We start from the raw sequence: 19,970 nt of genomic DNA on the forward strand, positions 1-19,970 counted from the left end.
CAGTTCTTATCCATTCACTCAATTCCATGCTCACATTCAGTGTCTGGATTTACGCAGCTCACTAAGCTTGAAGCCCAATTAACCAAGCCCAGGGGTTACATTCATATAATATGCTATACCCAACAAAATGAACCCTATAATGGTTTATTGTGCTGTCCTGGTTCATGCAGTATGCCAAGACAGTGGCTGGATTGCTAAACCACAGCAAACCCAATCCTATTTTAATGTAGTCTAGGATGTTGAGTGTGTGTTTCAGTTTTACTATTGTCCCTTTTCACAAAAAAGGAAAGCACAAATAAACACTAGATCTACTGTATTGCAAACATTTGAGGCATAACAGAATGGGGTTATCCTGTAGTTACTTTTTAAAACTTTCTGTCAAACTAGAACATGGATAAGCACCCAATTTTGGCCACTCTTTCCTTCCTGCTTGATAGCCATGTAATATGTAAAGCAATTTGACATCTTTTGAGCGGATAGGATCAGAATTGTGAGACCTTTTTTGTGTTATTTGTGGGTGTATTCATTTTGCCCCTTCCCTCCTGCAAAAAACATGGTGCCCATTTTGGCCCCTTAAATTCCAATTTTTCTAAGGGGAATTCAGGGTTTTAATGGGTGTTGTAGGTTTCTTACGCCCTTACAGGCTTAAGCCACACATTTAGTCCCTTCAACCCCCCAAATATAAAAAAACAACAACAAAAGGATGTCCAAAAATGTTGACCTCCATCCATTCTGGTGGATTTGGGGGTCTGTAAGTGGAATGCTAAGAAGCTATGTGCAAGATCTGAGCCTGATTCATATCTTCCAGAGATGTCTTTAAGCAGAACAGTTAGGTCCATAGTTAACAACACAGTTTTGACATCTTTTATCTAAGTTGCCCTTTAAAAAATAATTAACACAAATCACTCTTTGCTGGTCAGGGTACCATGACAGGCTTGTTTTGGCTATAAGCCGAACAATCCAAGCCAGACTTTTACTGACTGACTTAACTTGGATGACAGTGTGGTGTACTCTTTTAGTCTTTCAAAATATACGTTCAACTTTTCCATAAGAACTTTGTTTTTCAACATATCAAGTTCTAGCCTTTTCAAGTTACATGTAAACTCCCCTGCCTTTGTCTGATCTTTTGATATTGTTCACGTACTAGGCTTGAGTATAAGATAGAACAGCTTCTTCCACTCCCTAGAAAAATTAGAGGAATAACTCATTAGCCAACTCATCTGACTAGTTGTCCATCATAAGCTTCCAAGTAAACTTGCAAAGAATCTTTGTGGGATTACCTGAAACCTTTCCAACTTCCCCTGTGTTTAAGGGGCCATTCCCAGTTTTCAATTAGTTGGGTAAACTTGCCCTTCTTTCTTCTTGTTTACAGTGTGGGGTTTTGGTTTTCTCAGTGTTACACTGATTAACCTTGCCTCCCTCCTTGGAGTCTTCATCGTGCCCTGCACTGAGAAGGTCTTTTTCACCCGAATCCTAACTTATTTCATCGCGCTATCCATCGGGACGCTGTTCTCTAACGCCCTGTTCCAGCTGATCCCAGAGGTGCAGTAAGACAAACCCACATACTCACAGATTCCCATCACAGTCACTCCACCAAGTTTTCTGGTACCTGATAGGCTGCTGACTTCTCAGTGGCTTTTGAAATTGGATTTTTCATCTTTTTTGCACAGGGAGGCTTCCTAAAAATAAGAGAGAAATAAAGGTTCTACTTCATGTTGATTGTCCAGGCCTGTGTATGATTTCTTTGCCTGCACATTAGACATGTTGGCCACTTTGCAGAACAAAAATCTAGAAGGTAATAATCAGATCCCCTCAATGGTAGATGCTTAGCCCTTTGTTCCAGAAAAACTGTGTGATTTTTCATAGTGCATGGTATGGGTGTGGAAGGTTCTTGAAGGATTCTGCCTCTTAACAAGCTTTGTACTATAAATGGAAGCTAGCTTGGTTGTATTTCCAGTGAGCGTTGTTATAAAAAGAGGCACATTAATTTGACTCTAAATGTGGTGAGGTTTTCTAGCACTAAAGTGTCTCTGTTGGCCTGTTAAACAGCGTAGGTGGGGAACAGCTGTGGCAGAGAGCAACAGAGGATATTTTTGCAAAGGGAAGGAATGAACACCATATTGTCACCAGTATATGGAAGGAGGTTTTTTTGTCTTGATTTCTCAGGTTTCTTTCTTGGTTCCTCTTTCAGTAATCGGTTTATTTTCACAAGGTTTCTTGGGACTGTATGAGATCTAATCTTTAGTAATTCTAAGTTTTCAGTTGTACGTTTTGGGACTGCTTAAATATAGCCATGAACTCTAGTTGCAGGTTTTAAAGTCATAACTCTCTGTCACTGCCTTTCTGTCTTCTGGCATAGTATTTGGCTCAACTTTGGTGGCATAGATATGCAAGTTTCTCAGACAAAGGTGAGAACCAAAATGAGGTTTCACTTTGCCTTTTATGTGAAAGAAGGACCTTTTGAAGCCAGACTATTTTTATAATCTCTCTGTCTTAATCAACTCACTAACTGGCTTCTCTCATTAGGAAAAAAAAATAACCAAAGTAGCAAAAAGAAATTAGTACCATTCCTTTGGAATCCTTTTAACTTTCATTTTATATGGCTAATTCCAGACTATCCTAGCATTGTTCAGTGTAATCCTTTTTTCTTGGAGTTCATGGATATTTCAGTTCCCAAACCGTAAACTTCATGAGGGGGTATGTTTTGTTGCTTGAAAACCAAAAATGTCTTTGTGATCCAACAGGAACAGAAATAATTGTAAATGCATCATCTCCATTGTTAAATTGTCCTGTAAAAACTAGTGAAATAAGATGGGGCCAATCTGTTGTTAAGAATCTTCGTACCTTGGACAACAAATTCTTCAGTTCTGGGCTTGCCATGTAATAGAGAAGCATACACACAGGCAAGGAATGGCTTGTGTTTGGCCTGTATCACTCTAGGGCTCTGGCACTTTGTCCCCTTGATGAGTCTGTGTGCTGAAGGGGGGGGGGAATGTCCTTTCAGTGGGATTGAGATCACTTGGCAATCTGCAGGGCTGGAGATACACAGCTTCAGCAACAATCTCAACACTGTAAATTGGTCTCATGGTCAGGCCATTGCCATAAAATTAGCAAGACTTCCAATTTGGTGCAGATGTATTGGATTAATACTAGAGACCCTTATAGTGGGGTTAAATTTATGTATCCACATTGCCTGCAGAGGGCCTCTTCCCCACCCCACCCCCCTTGTGTTCCATGTTGGACTTACCATCAACAGGGACGGTTGCATAGTGCTATAGTGCTCCAGGGTGCTTCAGGCATGCCTGAATCCATCTTGACTTGCATATCAATCATTAATTAATATCTTATCTCTCTTTTTCTCTCTCTCTCCTTTTCCTCCCTTGGTGTGAATTCATTTTTGTACGTTCTGATTTTTTTCCTCCTGTGTTTTCCTCCCTCCTATGATTTCACCGGGGTGGGTTGACACTCACACTCCAGTCTGGGGATACGGTTTCCTCTGTGTGACCGTCATTTCCCTCTGCTCCTTGGTCGGGGCCAGTGTGGTGCCCTTCATGAAGAAGACCTTTTACAAGCGGCTGCTCCTCTACTTCATAGCTCTGGCGATTGGTACTCTTTATTCTAACGCCCTCTTCCAGCTCATTCCTGAGGTAGGACAAGGGCCCCCAGGCCTGAGTTATGTAATTATCTGTGCTTGTGTGGCATCTGCAGTGTGACCTAGTTTGTTGTAACACTGAATTACTTTCAGGAAAAGTGATACAGAAACAGCAGGCTCCCTTCATTTGAACTGGGTGTAGAGATATCTAAACCATCCAACTGATATTGGGTTGTGGAGCTGTTAGCACAAGGAAACAATGGTCCATTAATTTGGGCTTTGCCTTTTGGGAAGGGATTTTTTAATGTGAGATTAAAGTAACTCATTCCTGAATCTGGCATCCTGAGAACAAGGGTCAATCGACAGAAAAGCAGCTGTTGGTTGTGCCAGTTTAAGCAAAAGCATGATTAATCTAATTTCCTGTGTCATGTTCTGGCAGCAAATACGTTGACCATAGTAATATCCCATGCAATGTTTGGGTTAGGGGAAGACTAATAATCAGTGGGAAAATTATCCCCATGTACTACAGCAGACTTTTCTGTGGAGAGAGGCCTGGGGCATAAAAGGTATTGGGCTTCCCCATCCTGCTTTTGTGATGAGGATTTCTTCAGCACAGAGTACCAGGTAGTTTCAAATTTTTAAGCCATACCTGTATTCATGAAGAGAATGTGCAAGGCCCATAGCATATCTGATCTAAAATGAAATAGCAGCATCTCTTTCACACGCTAATGGTGTGTATGACACGTCAACTGGCTGACATGGATCTGAAAAATCCAATGATGTTTTGTTGCTCTAAAAGCAAGCTAAGGAACCAAAGAGAATCTTCTTTGGTACATCCATGTCTACTATTTGATATAGTCCCATGTTTTACTCAAATTTTAACTGTGTAACTTCAGTTTGCAAATGGAACTCACCAGCTAAATTATTGTATTTATTGGGTTTTATGCTTATTTTACCTCCTATAATGCCAGGGTGTTAGAAAAGTTCAAGTCTAGCTTTCTCTTGAACATGGTCTCCATGTAGAAGGACTGTATTCCTATGGAAGAGTGCTCAACTGTATTGCTGAACAAATTTTGGAAGTCTGTACAAGGCAATGCATAATTAAAAACAAGTTTAAAATGCAACCATCATCAGCAGAAACTTCACATTAAAATCAGAGATTGCTAAACATTCATTTGTTATGAAAACTTAGTTGCTTAGCCATATGAGCTGACATCTGATGTGCGATGACTCAGAGACAGGCTTACCTCTATAATAATACAAATTTGTTGCCACTCATGGTCCGGAAATGCATCTCTAGGGCAACTTCTCAAGCTGTGGAACTTTTTAGATCTTCTCTGGCCTTCCCCTACAGATGATGAGAAAAGAAGACAGAACTTTAGGAAGGAGGGTAATATTTATTTACTTATACTTTTGATAGCCAACCCTTTTTCTCCCCATCTCCTCCAGGCCTTTGGGTTCAATCCACAGAAGGATGACTATGTCTCCAAATCTGCTGTTGTCTTTGGGGGATTTTATCTGTTTTTTTTCACTGAGAAAATACTGAAGATGCTCCTCAAACAAAAGGACAAGGTGAGGAAGGGTGAGGGTCATTTCCCCTTAGTTACTTGAGCCTGAACCATTCCTGATGCAATCCTTAGTTCCTTTCCTTTTGGCACATAGTTGTATTTTTGTGAGCATCAGATATAATTGTGTGATAAGGAACTAAAGATTTGCCAATTTCTTTCCAAATATATTAGGAGTAGAGATTCTGCCGGGTAATGAAAGATGGTTTGCAAACTTTTTTTTTATTTGTCTGATAAGGCGTCCGGGTGAGGGATCTCTGCTTGTTACAGAGTATTCTGGGATGTTTGTGTAGGACAACAGCCAGCCTTCTTTTGGCCTCGCAGCTACAGCATTATCCTAGAACAGGTTCCACCCTTTCCCTTGACTACATGTTTCAGGATGTAGTGCAGTATTTCTCAACCACCTCAACTTTAAGACGGATGGACTTTAAGTCCCAGAATTCCTCAGCCAGTTGAGGAGGTTGAGAAACACTGATCTAGTGTGTAGTCAGCTGTTTTCAGGGAAGCTATCTGCCCTTATTTTCTGAGGAAGTTGTGATAAACATTTGAGGAAACCATCTACCATTCTTTTCCATGGAAGTGTTTGTAACTATATTTTTGTTACATCCTCAGAAATTTTTTTCTGAAAATTTAATCCATGAGCTTAATACCAACTACAACAGAAAATATAGTAAAAAATAGAATGGTATAATCCATGTGGAAATAATCAGTTTCCTTTCCAGTTCCTTCCATATCCTTCATGTACAATGTCAGAGAATGGGGTTTAGTAGTAACAGCCCCATGTGGATGGCTGGATGTGATATATTTTGTGCAGAGTATGAAATAGGACTTGCCTGCTTTTTGAATGTCTAGTTTCTCCCCTTTTCAGCTGTTCAACACTGATTATAGCTGCAAACCAAATGAAGAATACATCAGACTTAAAGCAGCTGAGCAAACCATGGGATAGATAATGGAAGGAACAGTCAGTAAAGACTGTACAAAGAAAAATCATATCTGAATTGTTGCATGTTCCAATATACACATAGGTGGAAGTGCTAAATATAATTGTGTACAAGCACATGGATTTTCAGAAAGAAGTCTTTGAAAAAGATTCCTTTAAAAGTAATTAGGGCACTAAACAATATGACCTTTTGTGGATCATCAGGCATTGATCATTATAGCCTAGAAATGTTGCAGAACATCTGCAGTAGAGCAGTTGTGAACTGAGATATAAGAAAATATGGCAATAGTTGTGAAGCTAAAAAAACCTATAGTAATGGAAAAATTATAAAAATGGGTAGTATACAATGCCCCTTAGTGAACAGCAAGCTGCTTTTATGTGGGTGAAACCCACCCCATAGACCTTGTAAATGAAGGATATGGGACTGAGACTGCTTGGTCATGTTGCTGGAAGGCAAGAACTTAGTGAGAAGAGGTCTTTGGATCTCCTGGTGATTTTTGAAACCATCAGCTATGGTATCCTCTTGGACTCCTTGGATGGGGACTCAGTATTGCAGTAATTCCGATTCATCCTGTTGGATCATATCTAGAGAGAAGATGCTCAAGGAGCTGCTGTACCATACCAAGATTTTTAACCTACAGTATCATATATAGTTTTCTCCTGTTTCTTATTTTTTAATATCTACAGTATGTGAATCTTCTGAGAGACATCATCATCAGCATGGTGATAACACTCAGCTCTATCATTTGCTAGGACTTAAGTCAAAAACTTTCAGTAAAGCTTAGGTGTAATAATGAACTAGGTGGAGATGAACATACTGGTAGTCCTTGACGTATGACCACAATTGGGGCCAGAACTTCCATCACTAAATGATGCAATCATTAAGTGAGTCACATCCAATTTTTACAACCTTTTTTGTCACGGTTGTTAAGTGAATCCGGCTTCCCCCATTAACTTTGCTTGTTGAAAGCCCCCTGCAAAGGTTGCAAATGGCGCTCATGTGACCCTGGGATGCTGCAACCGTCATAAATGTATGCTGGTTGCCAAGTGTCAAATTTTAATCACGTGACCCTGAGGATGCTGCGATGGTTGTAAGTGCGAGGACCGGTCATAAATAACTTTTTTCAGTGCCATCGTAACTTCAAATGGTTGTTAAACAAATGGTTGTAAGTCGAGGACTACCTGTACTGGGGTTTAATGCAGATTAGAGGACAGTATTAGTAGAATGCTGGTCTCAAGGTTTGGGGTTCATTATATTTTAGAAAGGAATCTACTCACTCTAAGAGATTAGAGCTTAGCTTAGAAGTGCTTCTTGATCTCCACTGGAATCTCATGTTGTCGTTGGCAAGTTGTGGCAATTGCAGCATTCCTCAGTCATTCTAATCTGACCAAAGTTCTCTTGATTGCATCACATTTCAGTTACTGCAGTGTGTCCATGTAGAACTATTTGGAAGCATTAGTTGGTATCTGGCAGTTAATTTGTCATGATACAGGGTCATGATGGTGTCCTGATACAGTATTAAAAGATCAGCACTTGTTTTCTAGATGCAACTCAAAGTGCTGGTCCATGTTAAGAACTCTAAATAGCTTAGAATCCAGTTATCTGAGAGAGTGGCAGTCTTGCATGGTTCTTTAGATCTGCATGTGAGCCTTCCAACTTAACAGCTCCTCTTTTCAGACAGTGAGAAAAGATTTTCCTGTGCCTCATGCTTAGACTATGAAATGCACTCTCTTTGGAGGGCAATTGCCCCACCTTCTGGTTTCTAAAATGTTTCTAGACATATTGTTTAAATATAGATTTTCCAAGTGTTTGAGTGGTCCCTCATATTGTTTTCAGTAGATATTACAGTGTTTTAATTTTACTGATATAATCATTAGGTTTATATAGATGGGGGGGGACAAAAGTATACTAAATAAAATACATAGATCTGGTTGTGGTTGCATTGTATGTACTTTTTTGAATGATTACATGCTGAAATTGTCTCTCCATTCCTAGCACCTTCATGGGCACAGCCATTATAGCAGTGAGTCCCTTCCTTCCAAGAAGGACCAGGAGGAAGGTGTCACTGAAAAACTGCAGAATGGAGACCTGGATCACATGATCCCTAATAAGAGCAGCGATTTGGAATGCAAGAATCCCTCTGCTGATGAGAAGGTTGTTGGCTCCTTGTCTGTTCAGGTCAGTGAATAATTACACTGGGGGTACCCAACCTTTGGGGGCCTTTTGGGACCAATGAGCTCTTCTCTCTCTCCCCCATTCTCAGAGGCTCTAGATGGCTGACAATGTTAGCATAAAATAAATACTAACCCCCAAACCCTATGTACATATAAAAATATGGAGTCCTTGGTGCTCTCTGAGCTTAGTTGTTTGCTTGCAGACATTTCGTTACCCAACTAGATAACATCATCAGTGCAAGTGAGTGTGAGGTTTGCTCTCGGTTTATATACAGTAGGTTGCCCTGCCAGTGTTGGTGGGGTGTGGTTTTCTCCTTGGTAGTTCCTTGATTAGGGTATTGTTTTCTGCTTGATTGTTTGTCTGGTGTTAATCCCTCCTTATCTGGGTGTTGGCTGCTGGAGAGGATCTGGTCTTTTTCTTTCCTTCCTAGCTTTTTTATTGTCTCTTTTGAATGGTGGTAAATGTGGTTTATCCCTCGCGTTTCTAACTTGGTCTAGAATGCTCACAGTTTCAAAAGAGATTAACACCAGACAAACAATCAAGCATATGAGATTTAGAAGCTTCCTTAGAAATAAATATTTTGCTTCAGGCTGATGCTTTGCATTCCAACATGCTAGTTTCCCATTTCTAATTTAATTTAAATCAAATTCAAATGATTAAATTATAATAATTTAGCAAGTAGACTTCTTGTCATCTAAGCATATTGCTCCAGAGGAAGGTTAATGTACTTGAGTGTTCAGGTGACTGGTTTGCTGTTTGTTTGTTTGTTTGTTTGTTTGTTTATTTATTCGGCTTGTATGCCACCCATCTCCCCCACGGGTGACTCTGGGCGGCTCACAATAAAAAAGAAGAAATACAATTCTCTCCAAGATGGCTAAAAACTATAAATAATTAAAAAACATATTAAAAATACCCTAAAAACCTCCTCTAATTTTGGCCCTATAAAAATCTGTAAGATGCTGGTGGGGGGGAACCCATCATCCCACCAGCCATCTCCACAGGTGTGGGCCCCCCTCTGGCCCCCAGGCCTTCTGGCAAAGCCAGGATTTAATACCTTTCCTGAAGGCCATGAGGGAGGGGGCGCACCGGACCTCAGGAGGCAGGATGTTCCATAGGGCGGGCGCTACAGCAGAAAAGGCTCTCTGCCTAGACCCCACCAATCGAAATTCCCTGACCGGTGGGGTCTGCAACCTGCCCCTTCTGCTGGACCGAGTGGGACGGGCTGAAGTGACCAGGGCGAGGCGGTTCCTCAGATAACCTGGTCCCGTGCCATGAAGGGCTTTAAAGGTGATGACCAACACCTTGAATTGGACCCGGAAATAAATTGGTAACCAATGCAGCTCGCGCAACAGCGGTGTTATATGTGCCCTCCTAGGGGCATTAAGAACTGTCCGCGCTGGCACATTCTGTACCAGCTGTAGCTTCCGGATACTCTTCAAGGGTAGCCCCATGTAGAGTGCATTACAGTAGTCCAACCCAGAGGTGACCAGGGCATGAGTGACCGTGTGGAGGTCCCCCTGATCCAGGAAGCGGCGCAACTGCCGCATGACACGAAGTCATGCAAAGGCCCTCCTGGCCACGACTGCCACCTGCTCTTCAAGCAGGAGTCGTGAGTCCAGGAGAACCCCCAAATTATGCACCGGGTCTGTCTGGGGTAGTGCAACCCCGTCAAGAACCAAAGATGACAAAGTCCTAGATCTTGAGGCTCCCCGTATCCACAGCCACTCCGTCTTACCAGGGTTCAGCTGAAGCCTGTTGTCCCCCATCCAGGCCCCCACAGCCTCCAGGCACCGCGAAAGGGTAGTCACAGCATCACTTAAGGCACCAGGGATGGAGATGTATAGTTGGGTATCATCAGCATACTGATGATACCTCACTCCATGGCGCCGGATGATCTCACCCAGCGGCTTCATGTAGATATTAAATAGGAGCGGTGAAAGCACTGACCCCTGTGGCACCCCACACAGTAGGGGCCGGGGCTGGACCTCTCGCTCCCTATCAACACCGATTGGGTTTGGCCTTGGAGAAAGGAGCTGAACCAGCACAGCATGGTTGTTATGTTCTCCCAAACCCTGAAGAATAGTAGCAAAGCTCATTTCTTATGCAAAGATTGTATAAGTTGAGAAGTATAAGTTGAGATTGTATAAGTTGACAATATACCTATATGTCTCCTATTGTAGCATGGTAGGTAATGTAGTTAGGTGACCATGTGTTATGATGCAGGCTCCGTATAGGATTGTTGATTCACCTGTCATGAGGTGATAAGGAAGTTTCAGCTTTCCTAAAATGATACTTCTTTTCCAGGACCTCCAAGCATCTCAAAGCACATGCTATTGGCTGAAAGGGGTGCGTTATTCAGACATTGGCACCCTGGCTTGGATGATAACCTTGAGTGATGGCCTTCACAATTTCATTGACGGGCTGGCCATCGGTGCCTCCTTCACTGTCTCGGTCTTTCAAGGCATCAGCACCTCTGTGGCCATTCTTTGTGAAGAATTTCCCCATGAGCTAGGTATGTGTGGCTTTAATTCTGCTTTATAGCGGCAAAAATATATAGGATTCATTTGAGGGGTGCACTTAGTCGAATTCTTATTAAGGAGCAACCAAAATAATTGAAAGGTAGGAGCATCTTCCTTGCAAGGAAAGGTCCAATGGATTTGAGGTTTCATAATTTAGATAAAAAATATAAGCAACAGAGAACAGTGCAGAGATTTCTAAAATGTCTGCCCAGTGTAGAAAAGGTGGAAAAAATTTTCTCATCGTACTCTGTTGATGGATTCTTCAGTGATATGTATTCATCTGTATTAACATATTGCCAAATTAGATTTCTTTGTACGAGTATCATTTTTGGGGATTCAGGGCCACTCAGGATAGCAATGTTTGTTAGCTTAGATCAGTGTTTCTCAACCTTGGCGACTTAAGATGTGTAGACTTCAACTCCCAGAATTCCCTAGCCAGCCATGCTGGCTGAGGAATTCTGGGAGTTAAAGTCCATCCGTCTTAAAGTTCCCAAGGTTGAGAAACATTGGCATAGATAGTTTTATTATTTACTTTATGACTTGTTTCAGCCTTCCATGCTGGCAGAAGAACAGCAACAGGGTAGTCTCTACCTTTGGAACGGCCATCTAAAAAGATATAATACAGAAGGAAAATGTGGGAGAAGGGAGCAAAAAGGACAATAAGGAGGCTCGGGCAGTAATTCTTAAGGTGGTGTTGCTTGCAGGGGGCAGCTGGAAAGGACACGGGTTGCTTAGGGTGACCAGATAAAATTCCCTTGCGAAACAAACAGCTGTGCCATATTCATCACCAGGCAGTTAGTTCTAGAGGCCCCTTTAAGGAAAGAATTAAATGGCCGGTTCAAGTGATCATTGCAAATGACACTTCCCTTGGCACAGTGGATTAGTTGTACAGTACTGTATTGTGAATGTAGATTCTCAGTTTTTATAGGGATACTTACACAGTTTTAGTTTTAAATTTTGATGATTTCCATTTTAATCCTAAACTATAGATTTGGGGAGTTGTACGCTGCTCAGAGGTGGTTGATTATAGAAGCCTGAAAATAAGCAAGCAAGCGGAAAGGGATAATGAGGGGATTCCTCGCTCTTTGCTGCTACTCTACTCCCTTTCCTGGGCAGCGGGTATCAATGGCTGCTGTGAAGAGGGCTTCCTAGCTAGTCAGTCAAGACGCCAATGCCTCCGTGCTTGCTTCCTTGGTCCCCTTTTAAACAGGATTAGCCAATTCATGAAAGATCATATATTAATAGCCTCTAAGCCACGATGGCTATATGAAAATGTACTCCTACTCAAAGGCTGTGCTGGGCCATGCTTGTTGAACATACAGCTGTTATTATTTGCAAACCTCAGTGGCTGGAATCTCACAGACCGCTAAAACCAACAAACCGCAAGGTAGCTTTCTCTGTTGGTGTCACGGGATGGTGGCACAGCATTCCAGTGAATTTTGGGGGGTTACAGAATATACTATGTAACCTATGTCTTCATCAAAATGTTATGGTTGGCCATCTCCACAAAGCATATATCAGCAGCATACACATGCATTGATAATACAGAGAGAGATCATTTTAAAACGCGGAATGCTCCTGGATCAATGCATTGGGCAGCAGCTGTTCAGGCTTGGGTTCTGCTCATTTTGAACGCCGCCCCCGCCTTCTAAACTTCTTTGGTATGGCTGTTTGTCTTGCAGGAGACTTTGTCATTCTGCTGAATGCGGGGATGACAATCCAGCAAGCGCTCTTCTTCAACTTCCTCTCAGCTTGCTGCTGCTACCTGGGCCTGGGGTTTGGGATATTGGCTGGTAGCCACTTCTCAGCCAACTGGATCTTTGCTCTAGCCGGAGGGATGTTCCTCTACATTGCATTGGCCGACATGGTAAGTGGTAGGCAGATAAAGGAAGCCAGCTAGCTTCACCTGGTTTCCTTTCTGCTATGTTGGAAGTACAACTCCTATAATTCCCATCCGGCCCTGATGATAAGATTATTCTGCTAATTTTAGTCAGCATTTCCACATATCTAGAGGGAACCTGATTGAGGGAGGTGTAAGAATTGGGATCTTCTTGCCTAAACAGATCTTGGCTCCTTCATGAACAATACTGTATTTATTGTCTGTCTCTTTTGTGCAAAACCTGAACAAAGGAGATTTCGAGCTGTAATAAAGGCGAAGAAAGAAAAAGGAAACAGTAAAGATGTACAGAAAGACCAACAGTTCTCTGTGATGAGGTTTAGGATTTGATCTTTTCATAATCACTCTCCCTTCCCTCCTTGAAGAAAGAAAAAGTAGCGAGTAGAGATACGTAGAATGCAGCAGCACCAGGGATGAGGAAGGCCTCCTGGGGTCCCGCATTACTCTCCTGTTGGGACAACTTCACTGACGGCCTTCTAAGCCCAATTCAAGGTGCTTACGAGGCTGCATAAAGCCTTACGCAGCTGAGGCTTAAGCTATTGAGAAGGGCCTCCTACTCCAGGGCTATGCAGGTTCCCTTTCTTCCAGAGCCAGACTGCACAGCATGTTGAGGTGGCACTTTGAAAGTAGGCAGGGCCAGGACTCAACCAGGGCTTTAAGGGGTGAAATGAAGAATCTTCAGTATGTATTGAAGACCATCTTTTTTGTCCCTTGATCTGCCCCAAAACACCATCCTCCCAAAATGCAAAACATGGGCCAATATTTTTGCCCTGATTTGCTCAAACAGGTATGTATGTATGTATGTATGTATGTATGTATGTATGTATGTATGTATGTATATATTTTGAATTTAGACACCGCCCATCTCATGAGGAAGTGACTCTGGGCGGATTACAATAAAAACAACAAATACTGTAAATATTAGTTAAAATAGAATATAAATAGTAGAAAATACAATAAAACCAAATACCTACATAAATAATAATATCTTCCAAGATGCTGGTGATCGAAAAGATATTAACATGTGGGAGCATCTTCAAGGTGCTAGCCACCCCCAGAGTTGGTTGCCCCTTTTCTCGCCCCATGCAAGTTGGCAGAGTCAGGTCTTGACTGCTTTCTGGAAGGTCAAGAGAGTAGGGGCCTACCTCACCTCTGGGGCAAGGATATTCCATGGGGCGGGGGCCACAGCAGAGAAGGTTCTCCTTCTGGGCCTCGCCAGTCAACATTCTTTTGTCGACGAGGTCCGCAGTATACCCTCTCTGTTTGACCGGGTGGGACAATCCCTCGGGTATCTGAGGTTGCCAAGGATTGCATATGGCCCTTGGACTGCAGCATTTACACCCTGAACATAATCCTCTGTCCTCTTTTCCTTAGTGCAAGGTCGTTAGTGGGACACTTTTGCAGGGCCTGCTGTAGATACATTTTGGTATCAGCAGCCCCAGTCCAGCAAATTAGGCTAAATTAAATCTCATTTTTTAGCCATAAATACAAATTAACTCCTTCAGGGTGTTTGACTCTGTTCATACGTCATGCAAAGCATGAATAAACTACACTTTATTTTAAGGTAGTAAACTGCACTTTGAAATCATAGTTTGGGTTTGCAACTGTAAATAGGTATGATCTGTAAAAAGGCACATGATTTGTATTCACTTTCCTGGTTTGTTTTTGTGCCCTGCACAAGTCTCTAACCCAGTGTTTCTCAACCTTGGCAACTTTAAGATGTGTGGACTTCAACCCCCAGAATTTCCCAGCCAGCGTGAAATCCACAGATCTTAAAGTCATCATGGTTGAGAAACACTGCTCTAGCCGGCACAGAGATGCAAGACAAGCACAGCTGAAAAAGAAAGCAAAGCAGACCAAGAATTGGTCGAAAAACCACTATATATATATATTTTTTTACTCCTCTACTGACATATCCAACAAACACCAGAAGCTAGGCCTTTGCATGATGTGTGATCACAGCTATCAACATCTGTGCTTGTATAAAATGAGGACTTGTTTATTGTATATGGGGTCAGTTTGGAATTACGCTGTTTCATTTACAAACCTGCAAGAAATAGTTTTGCATTTGCTATAGAAGAAAACAAGAAAAGCCACTCTAATTGATTTCCTTGATCCATAAGTTCCCAGAGATGAATGAAGTCAGCCGAGAAGACGAAAGGAGTGGCAGCGCTTTGATTGCGTTTGCGATTCAGAATGCCGGACTGCTGACAGGATTCACCATCATGGTGCTACTCACTACCTACTCGGGAGAAATCCAGCTTGGATAGAGGCGTGCTGCTGGGTACCTGGAGGTCCGCGGACTGTGCCGAGCGCAGTTGCTTGTCAAGGATTTCAGAAGGGGCATGTTTATTCAACCTGCTTCTTAGATTTCTTATTGGACCGACCTGCACAGGCTGACAACTTTTCTCTCTAGCATTAAATGACCGAAGGATCATTTCTTAATCTAACAACAGAATTTGTCTTTCCCTCCCTCCCACCCACCCCATCCCTTTTCTTTTTTCTTCACATTTTGATGGAATCTGTGAAGAAAAGGCCTCTTGTTTCCTGTTGTTTTGTTGTTCTCTCTTCCTTTTGGGTCTGGCCATGAGTAACTTGATGCATACCTCTTTAAGCTACAAAATACCAATGGATTGGCTAGTAGGAAACCTTTTCCCCTCTTCCTCCCAAATTACTGAGGACAGTAATATTTTAAATTTTAAACTCTGCATCAGTTTTGGGTCAAGTAATTGGTGGGTTTGTTATCCCAAATTTTAGAAGTTTGATAGGCTACAGAGTTAGAAAAATCAGAATTCAAAATAACAGCAAATTAGAGAACTGTAGCTCTTTGGGGGAGACAAAATTTCTCTGTGAGAGAAGAGGATAAGGTGCTTTTTGAGATGTGTACCATCTAAACAAGAAAAAACATGTTATGTTGAAAAGTCATACCAATTTATGCAGCAGGTTCTAGTTTGCGTAGGAATGAATGTGGTGACAAATTGACCTAAAATTCCTTTAATCAAGTGGCATCATTATATGTAAACTGTTTAGGACTCCAAGAAAAGACAAGGCCATCCTGAAAGAGAAGTTTTGAAGTCCTTTCAGCTCCCTTTCCCCCTCTTGTTTTCAAAAGTGTGTCTTTTTCAGCCCTTCCTTTAATATATCCTTTTTAATTTCCTTCAAAAGATTCACACACAGGCTGGCCCACAGAGCTGCTACTTTATAAATTGATTTTGTGTAGGATAAATCTGGCCAGTGTGGAGTCTATTTATAGCTGGAAAGAAATGATGGATTAAGTAGTTGAATTGTATCCTCTGGCTGGTGTGAAAGTCTTGGGATTGTCTATGAAAATGAAGCTCAGACTTGGAGAGTTTGCTAGAGAGATTTATTGCAGGATTAAATTTCCCAGAGTCACTAGGTGAACTGATGTATTATCATATTGATAAGATCAAGCCTGTCAGCTTAAGTGTGTAGCACATTATTCACATCACACATTCTCTTTAAACATGTGTAACCGTTGTGCTTTTATCAGCAAAAGGAAACTCAGTTCTTTTCCAGTAAAGCTAGGGAAATACCTTTTTAAGCCAAACTTTGCAGCTTCTCTGTGTATCTGAATAATTCTGTCCTATATTATGGAGAAGTTGTACAGACTCCCCTTTTCTCTGGAGCCATCAGAAGAGATTTGGGTGCTGAGGTAGCAGATATCAAAGGTATTTCTTTACCTATCCTTTGCAATTAAAGTGGGACCCACAGATAAGTTCTTTTGCATAATCAGATTGGATCTGTTCGGAAGCTCTCAGCAATGTCTGCCTCTTCCTTCTCACTCATAGAGTGTATGAAAACTCTAAGGTTGTCTTGGGTCCACGTCTGCCTAATGTAAATTTGCAAAGAAAGAATTGCTTTCTTTTCGATAAAGTGTAACTGAAAACTATGTAGTACTTCAGGATGATCCATGTAACTTGACTTTGACAGTTATAATTGAATTAACCAAGTATGGCAGTTCTAACCTATCTTGTTCTCATTGGTCCAAGATAAGGACCAAGTGGAGAGCTGCCCTGGGGAGTCTAACCTATACTTCCCAAGCCTACTGAAAATTCAGCTATGATGGTGGTTCTCACAGTCTTCATGTTGCTTCTTAGGGCCATGCTTAGAAATGCCATGCATATTACACGCAAGTATTTTCAAAAAGAAAAAACCCATTGGATCAACAGTGGAGGGCAGAGGCTAAACTTCCCTCCTGCAGATCACCAACTCACCCATACCACTTGTTCACCACCTTGTAAAAACTATGCCATTGTTAATAACTAGAAGGGTGTTTTGCTTAATTTTGGCTCTTAAACTGTTACTTGCAGTATCATGCTCAGATAAGAGGTATTAATCCCTCTGAGATGCTTGCAGTTCAGACCCCTATGGAATATCTATAATGACAATAGCAAACTTTTAGCCTCCAATTTAATGCAACTGATTTTTCAAAATGCTGTGCATTCAAATGGCTTTGCAGTCTTTTTTCAAGTGTAACCTGCTAAAATCCACTGTTTAGCCTTTTCTGCAATTCCTGTAAAAAAAAAAAAAAGCAACCTTTGAGCATGCCTAGGAGGTTGAGGTCCTTGGTGAGAAGCATAAAGTACTTTAGATGAGATGCCACTAAAGAGGTATTGAGTTTCCTCAGTAAAATATATTGCAAAATGCTGTTACCTTTAGAGGAGTCCCAATAGCATTATCATTCATTTGGCCTAATATGGCTGTGATAAGCAGAAGTTGTCATGTTTACTACTCTGTACGACCCTTACAGCCATTTTGAATACGGAGGCTGAATATGCTGCTTGATCAAATAATCATCGTTACCTTGAACAATCTGTGTGGTTGAGAGGCATCTGTTCCATTTTATTCAATAATTACTGTATGTTTTCTTGCTTTTGCCACATTATCATTTCTAAAGCATCTTATCTATATTACAATATGTATAGAAAAAGCTTTTAGGCATCATAACTGAATTAGCCTGAGTTGGGGACCTCTTAATTTACCTCTTCTGATGGTGTTTCTTCAGCTAGTTTCATCCCTGGCATGTCACTAAATATACCAAAATGAAGATTCTTCTTAGCTCCTAAAAAGGTCAGAACTGAATAGCCTTGTACTAACTGTGATTTTTGGTCCTGGCTTGAAAGCAGATTGATGAAATATGATGTAGTCCTTGCAGCGTCACTTAATAGCTTCCATTTAGGGATTATCCTTTTTGCATAAATTGGACAATCTTCCCAGAATCGTGAGGAGGAGGTGAATCCCTGGCCAAGGGGAATGTTGCTGCAGCTGCTCTAAATTCTGACATATGTCTGCACTTCAAGGTTACTTTTGAGATAAATTCAATATTTAAATAGGGGAGATGCCTGATGCCTTTTCCATTATCTTCACTACAGTGATACAAATTCCTGTTCTAAGTAGTATCTAGCTGTTTCATACAATTACTTAGGTATGTTATGAGTTTCCTTTTGGTGTGGAGCTAAGTTCATTCAGAGACTGCAACATGGAAATTCATAAAGATGCACAAAGAAAGTACCGTTTCTTTAGTTTGTGCCAGAAGTGCTTATTCACCGAGAGGGAAAAAGCAAAACTGACCAAACGATGAGCAAATTTTGATTTGAATTTTAATGTATCTGATTCTTAGACAATTGGGGGTTTTTTTCCCATCTCAGTATTTAAATAACTCAGGTGTTGTAAGAAAACTTGTTGAAACAAAGAATATAAATTATGTCATGTGAATTGTTATTTGTAAAAATAAACTTATCTTCTATAATGACAACTGAATTGTATTTTTTACTCCTAGCACGAACCTGGAAGGAAATACCCTTCATGTTTTGACCCCTTTAGAAAAGATTTATTACAAAGGAAAAAATATGCCGTAATAATCTTTTTGAGAGAATAGAAACAGGGACATTTGAACAAAAAACATTCTGTAAGAAATGGTATTTTCGGGTTTATTTTTTAGTACAGGAGATATTATGAAGATTAGAAATGTAATTAACAAATACAATTATTCAGTAAAACAGCAAAAGCCAGTAGATAAAATGCATCCTATAAAGTAGCTTTAAACTTGGTGTTGTGTCATACAAGTGGCTAGCACCCTCTTCCCAGTCTCCACCCAGTTCGCTCTGTCAGGTGTGGAGTGCATGGACAAGAATCTCAGATGGTGGCCTCACTTGATCAGTGGGTTGATGCCATGCAGGTAACATAATTATGCAAACGGTAGTTGAATGCAAGGTCACAGATTCAATTTTTTGCATCTCCAGGTTTGTTTGCTTGTTGTAAAATATTGCTAGCTGACAGGTAATGTGGGAAGACAGCTAGAAAGCCACTCTACTGCACAAACTGACAGTATGGAGCTAGGTGGACAAGGACCATCAAGGAGCATCCTGAAGCACTAGCCCTTTGAAATGAACTTGGGAACAAACTCAGGGACGAGCAGCCCTGTTGTAACTCACTGAACAACACAGTGGTGATTTAATTATCTTTCTCAGTTCACCATTGACTACCTATAAGGAATTTAGATGTAGTGCTACTTTTAAAACAGAAGATGGCAGCCGTGTATATTATTTAAAACTTGTATTTTTCAACATCAGTTGTCATTCATACCCCTGTAAAAATGACGTTTTCTGATTAAAATATCCTGCACTGAATGCCAGCTTGCTGTAAGTGATTTTTAATTTTCTATCAGTGCAACTGTTCCTTAAAACCATATGAAGATAATATAACTGAAGTGTGCAAAACTTTCCAGGATCTTCATCAGGTGAGATAGAGAAAAATCTAGCAAGCTTGTGGGAGGTGGCTGTTTTATGCAACCTGATACAGGGGTTTTACCTTTTGAGGCTTCGTGCCTTCCAACTGCTAGATAAAACATTTTTTTAAAAAAATTACCTGTTACAAACTTTTAAATTATTTACAGCTTTGCTTATATAAATCAGTCTTGTATTTCTCCACTTGTTTCCCAGCTTTCAAGTATTCTATATTTTGTCTTGAGGAGGATATGGTTGAGAGTATTTTATAGTTGCCAAAGTGAAATTAAGCCTTCCAAACCTGATAGAGCCTAATTGGAATGATGCAGCTTCCTGATACTTTTCATCTGAACAAAACACACTGTGGCTTCAACGTCAAGAACATCCTCCTTCTCTGTACTTTGATGAGTTCTGGAAAAACTGAAAATAACTTTTGAGTCAGGCTTGACTCTTGCAACAGGAGACACCTGCCTTGGTTGTTTGGCAACAATACTGAATGGTTTGCCACTGCTTCCATGTTTTTTAACACTTCCCA

The 19,970-nt window shown here is 41.0% G+C and overlaps 1 protein-coding gene across 5 annotated transcripts in view; it reads left to right on the plus strand.

Annotated features, from left to right (window-relative positions):
* The window catches only part of SLC39A14 (solute carrier family 39 member 14), a 39,630-nt gene extending 21,169 nt beyond the window's left edge, over window positions 1-18,461 (plus strand). For 4 of the 5 annotated variants that reach the window (XM_088152060.1, XM_088152063.1, XM_088152061.1 and 1 more), the window contains exons 5-10: window positions 3,478-3,647; window positions 5,042-5,164; window positions 8,094-8,276; window positions 10,578-10,785; window positions 12,475-12,659; window positions 14,813-18,461. In XM_088152060.1, coding sequence (XP_088008186.1) covers window positions 3,478-3,647; window positions 5,042-5,164; window positions 8,094-8,276; window positions 10,578-10,785; window positions 12,475-12,659; window positions 14,813-14,959 — 1,016 coding nt within the window. In that variant the 3' untranslated portion in view covers window positions 14,960-18,461. Of the gene's footprint in view, window positions 1-1,372; window positions 1,543-3,477; window positions 3,648-5,041; window positions 5,165-8,093; window positions 8,277-10,577; window positions 10,786-12,474; window positions 12,660-14,812 lie in introns of all 5 variants that reach the window. The other variant, XM_088152062.1, reaches the window with a different exon arrangement.
* The last annotated feature ends 1,509 nt before the right edge of the window (window positions 18,462-19,970 follow it).

The sequence above is a fragment of the Python bivittatus genome, unplaced genomic scaffold, assembly GCF_059951505.1.
Source record: "Python bivittatus isolate LINGU-HERP-01145 unplaced genomic scaffold, Pbiv_v1 ctg000680_np1212, whole genome shotgun sequence".
Lineage (NCBI taxonomy): Eukaryota > Metazoa > Chordata > Lepidosauria > Squamata > Pythonidae > Python > Python bivittatus.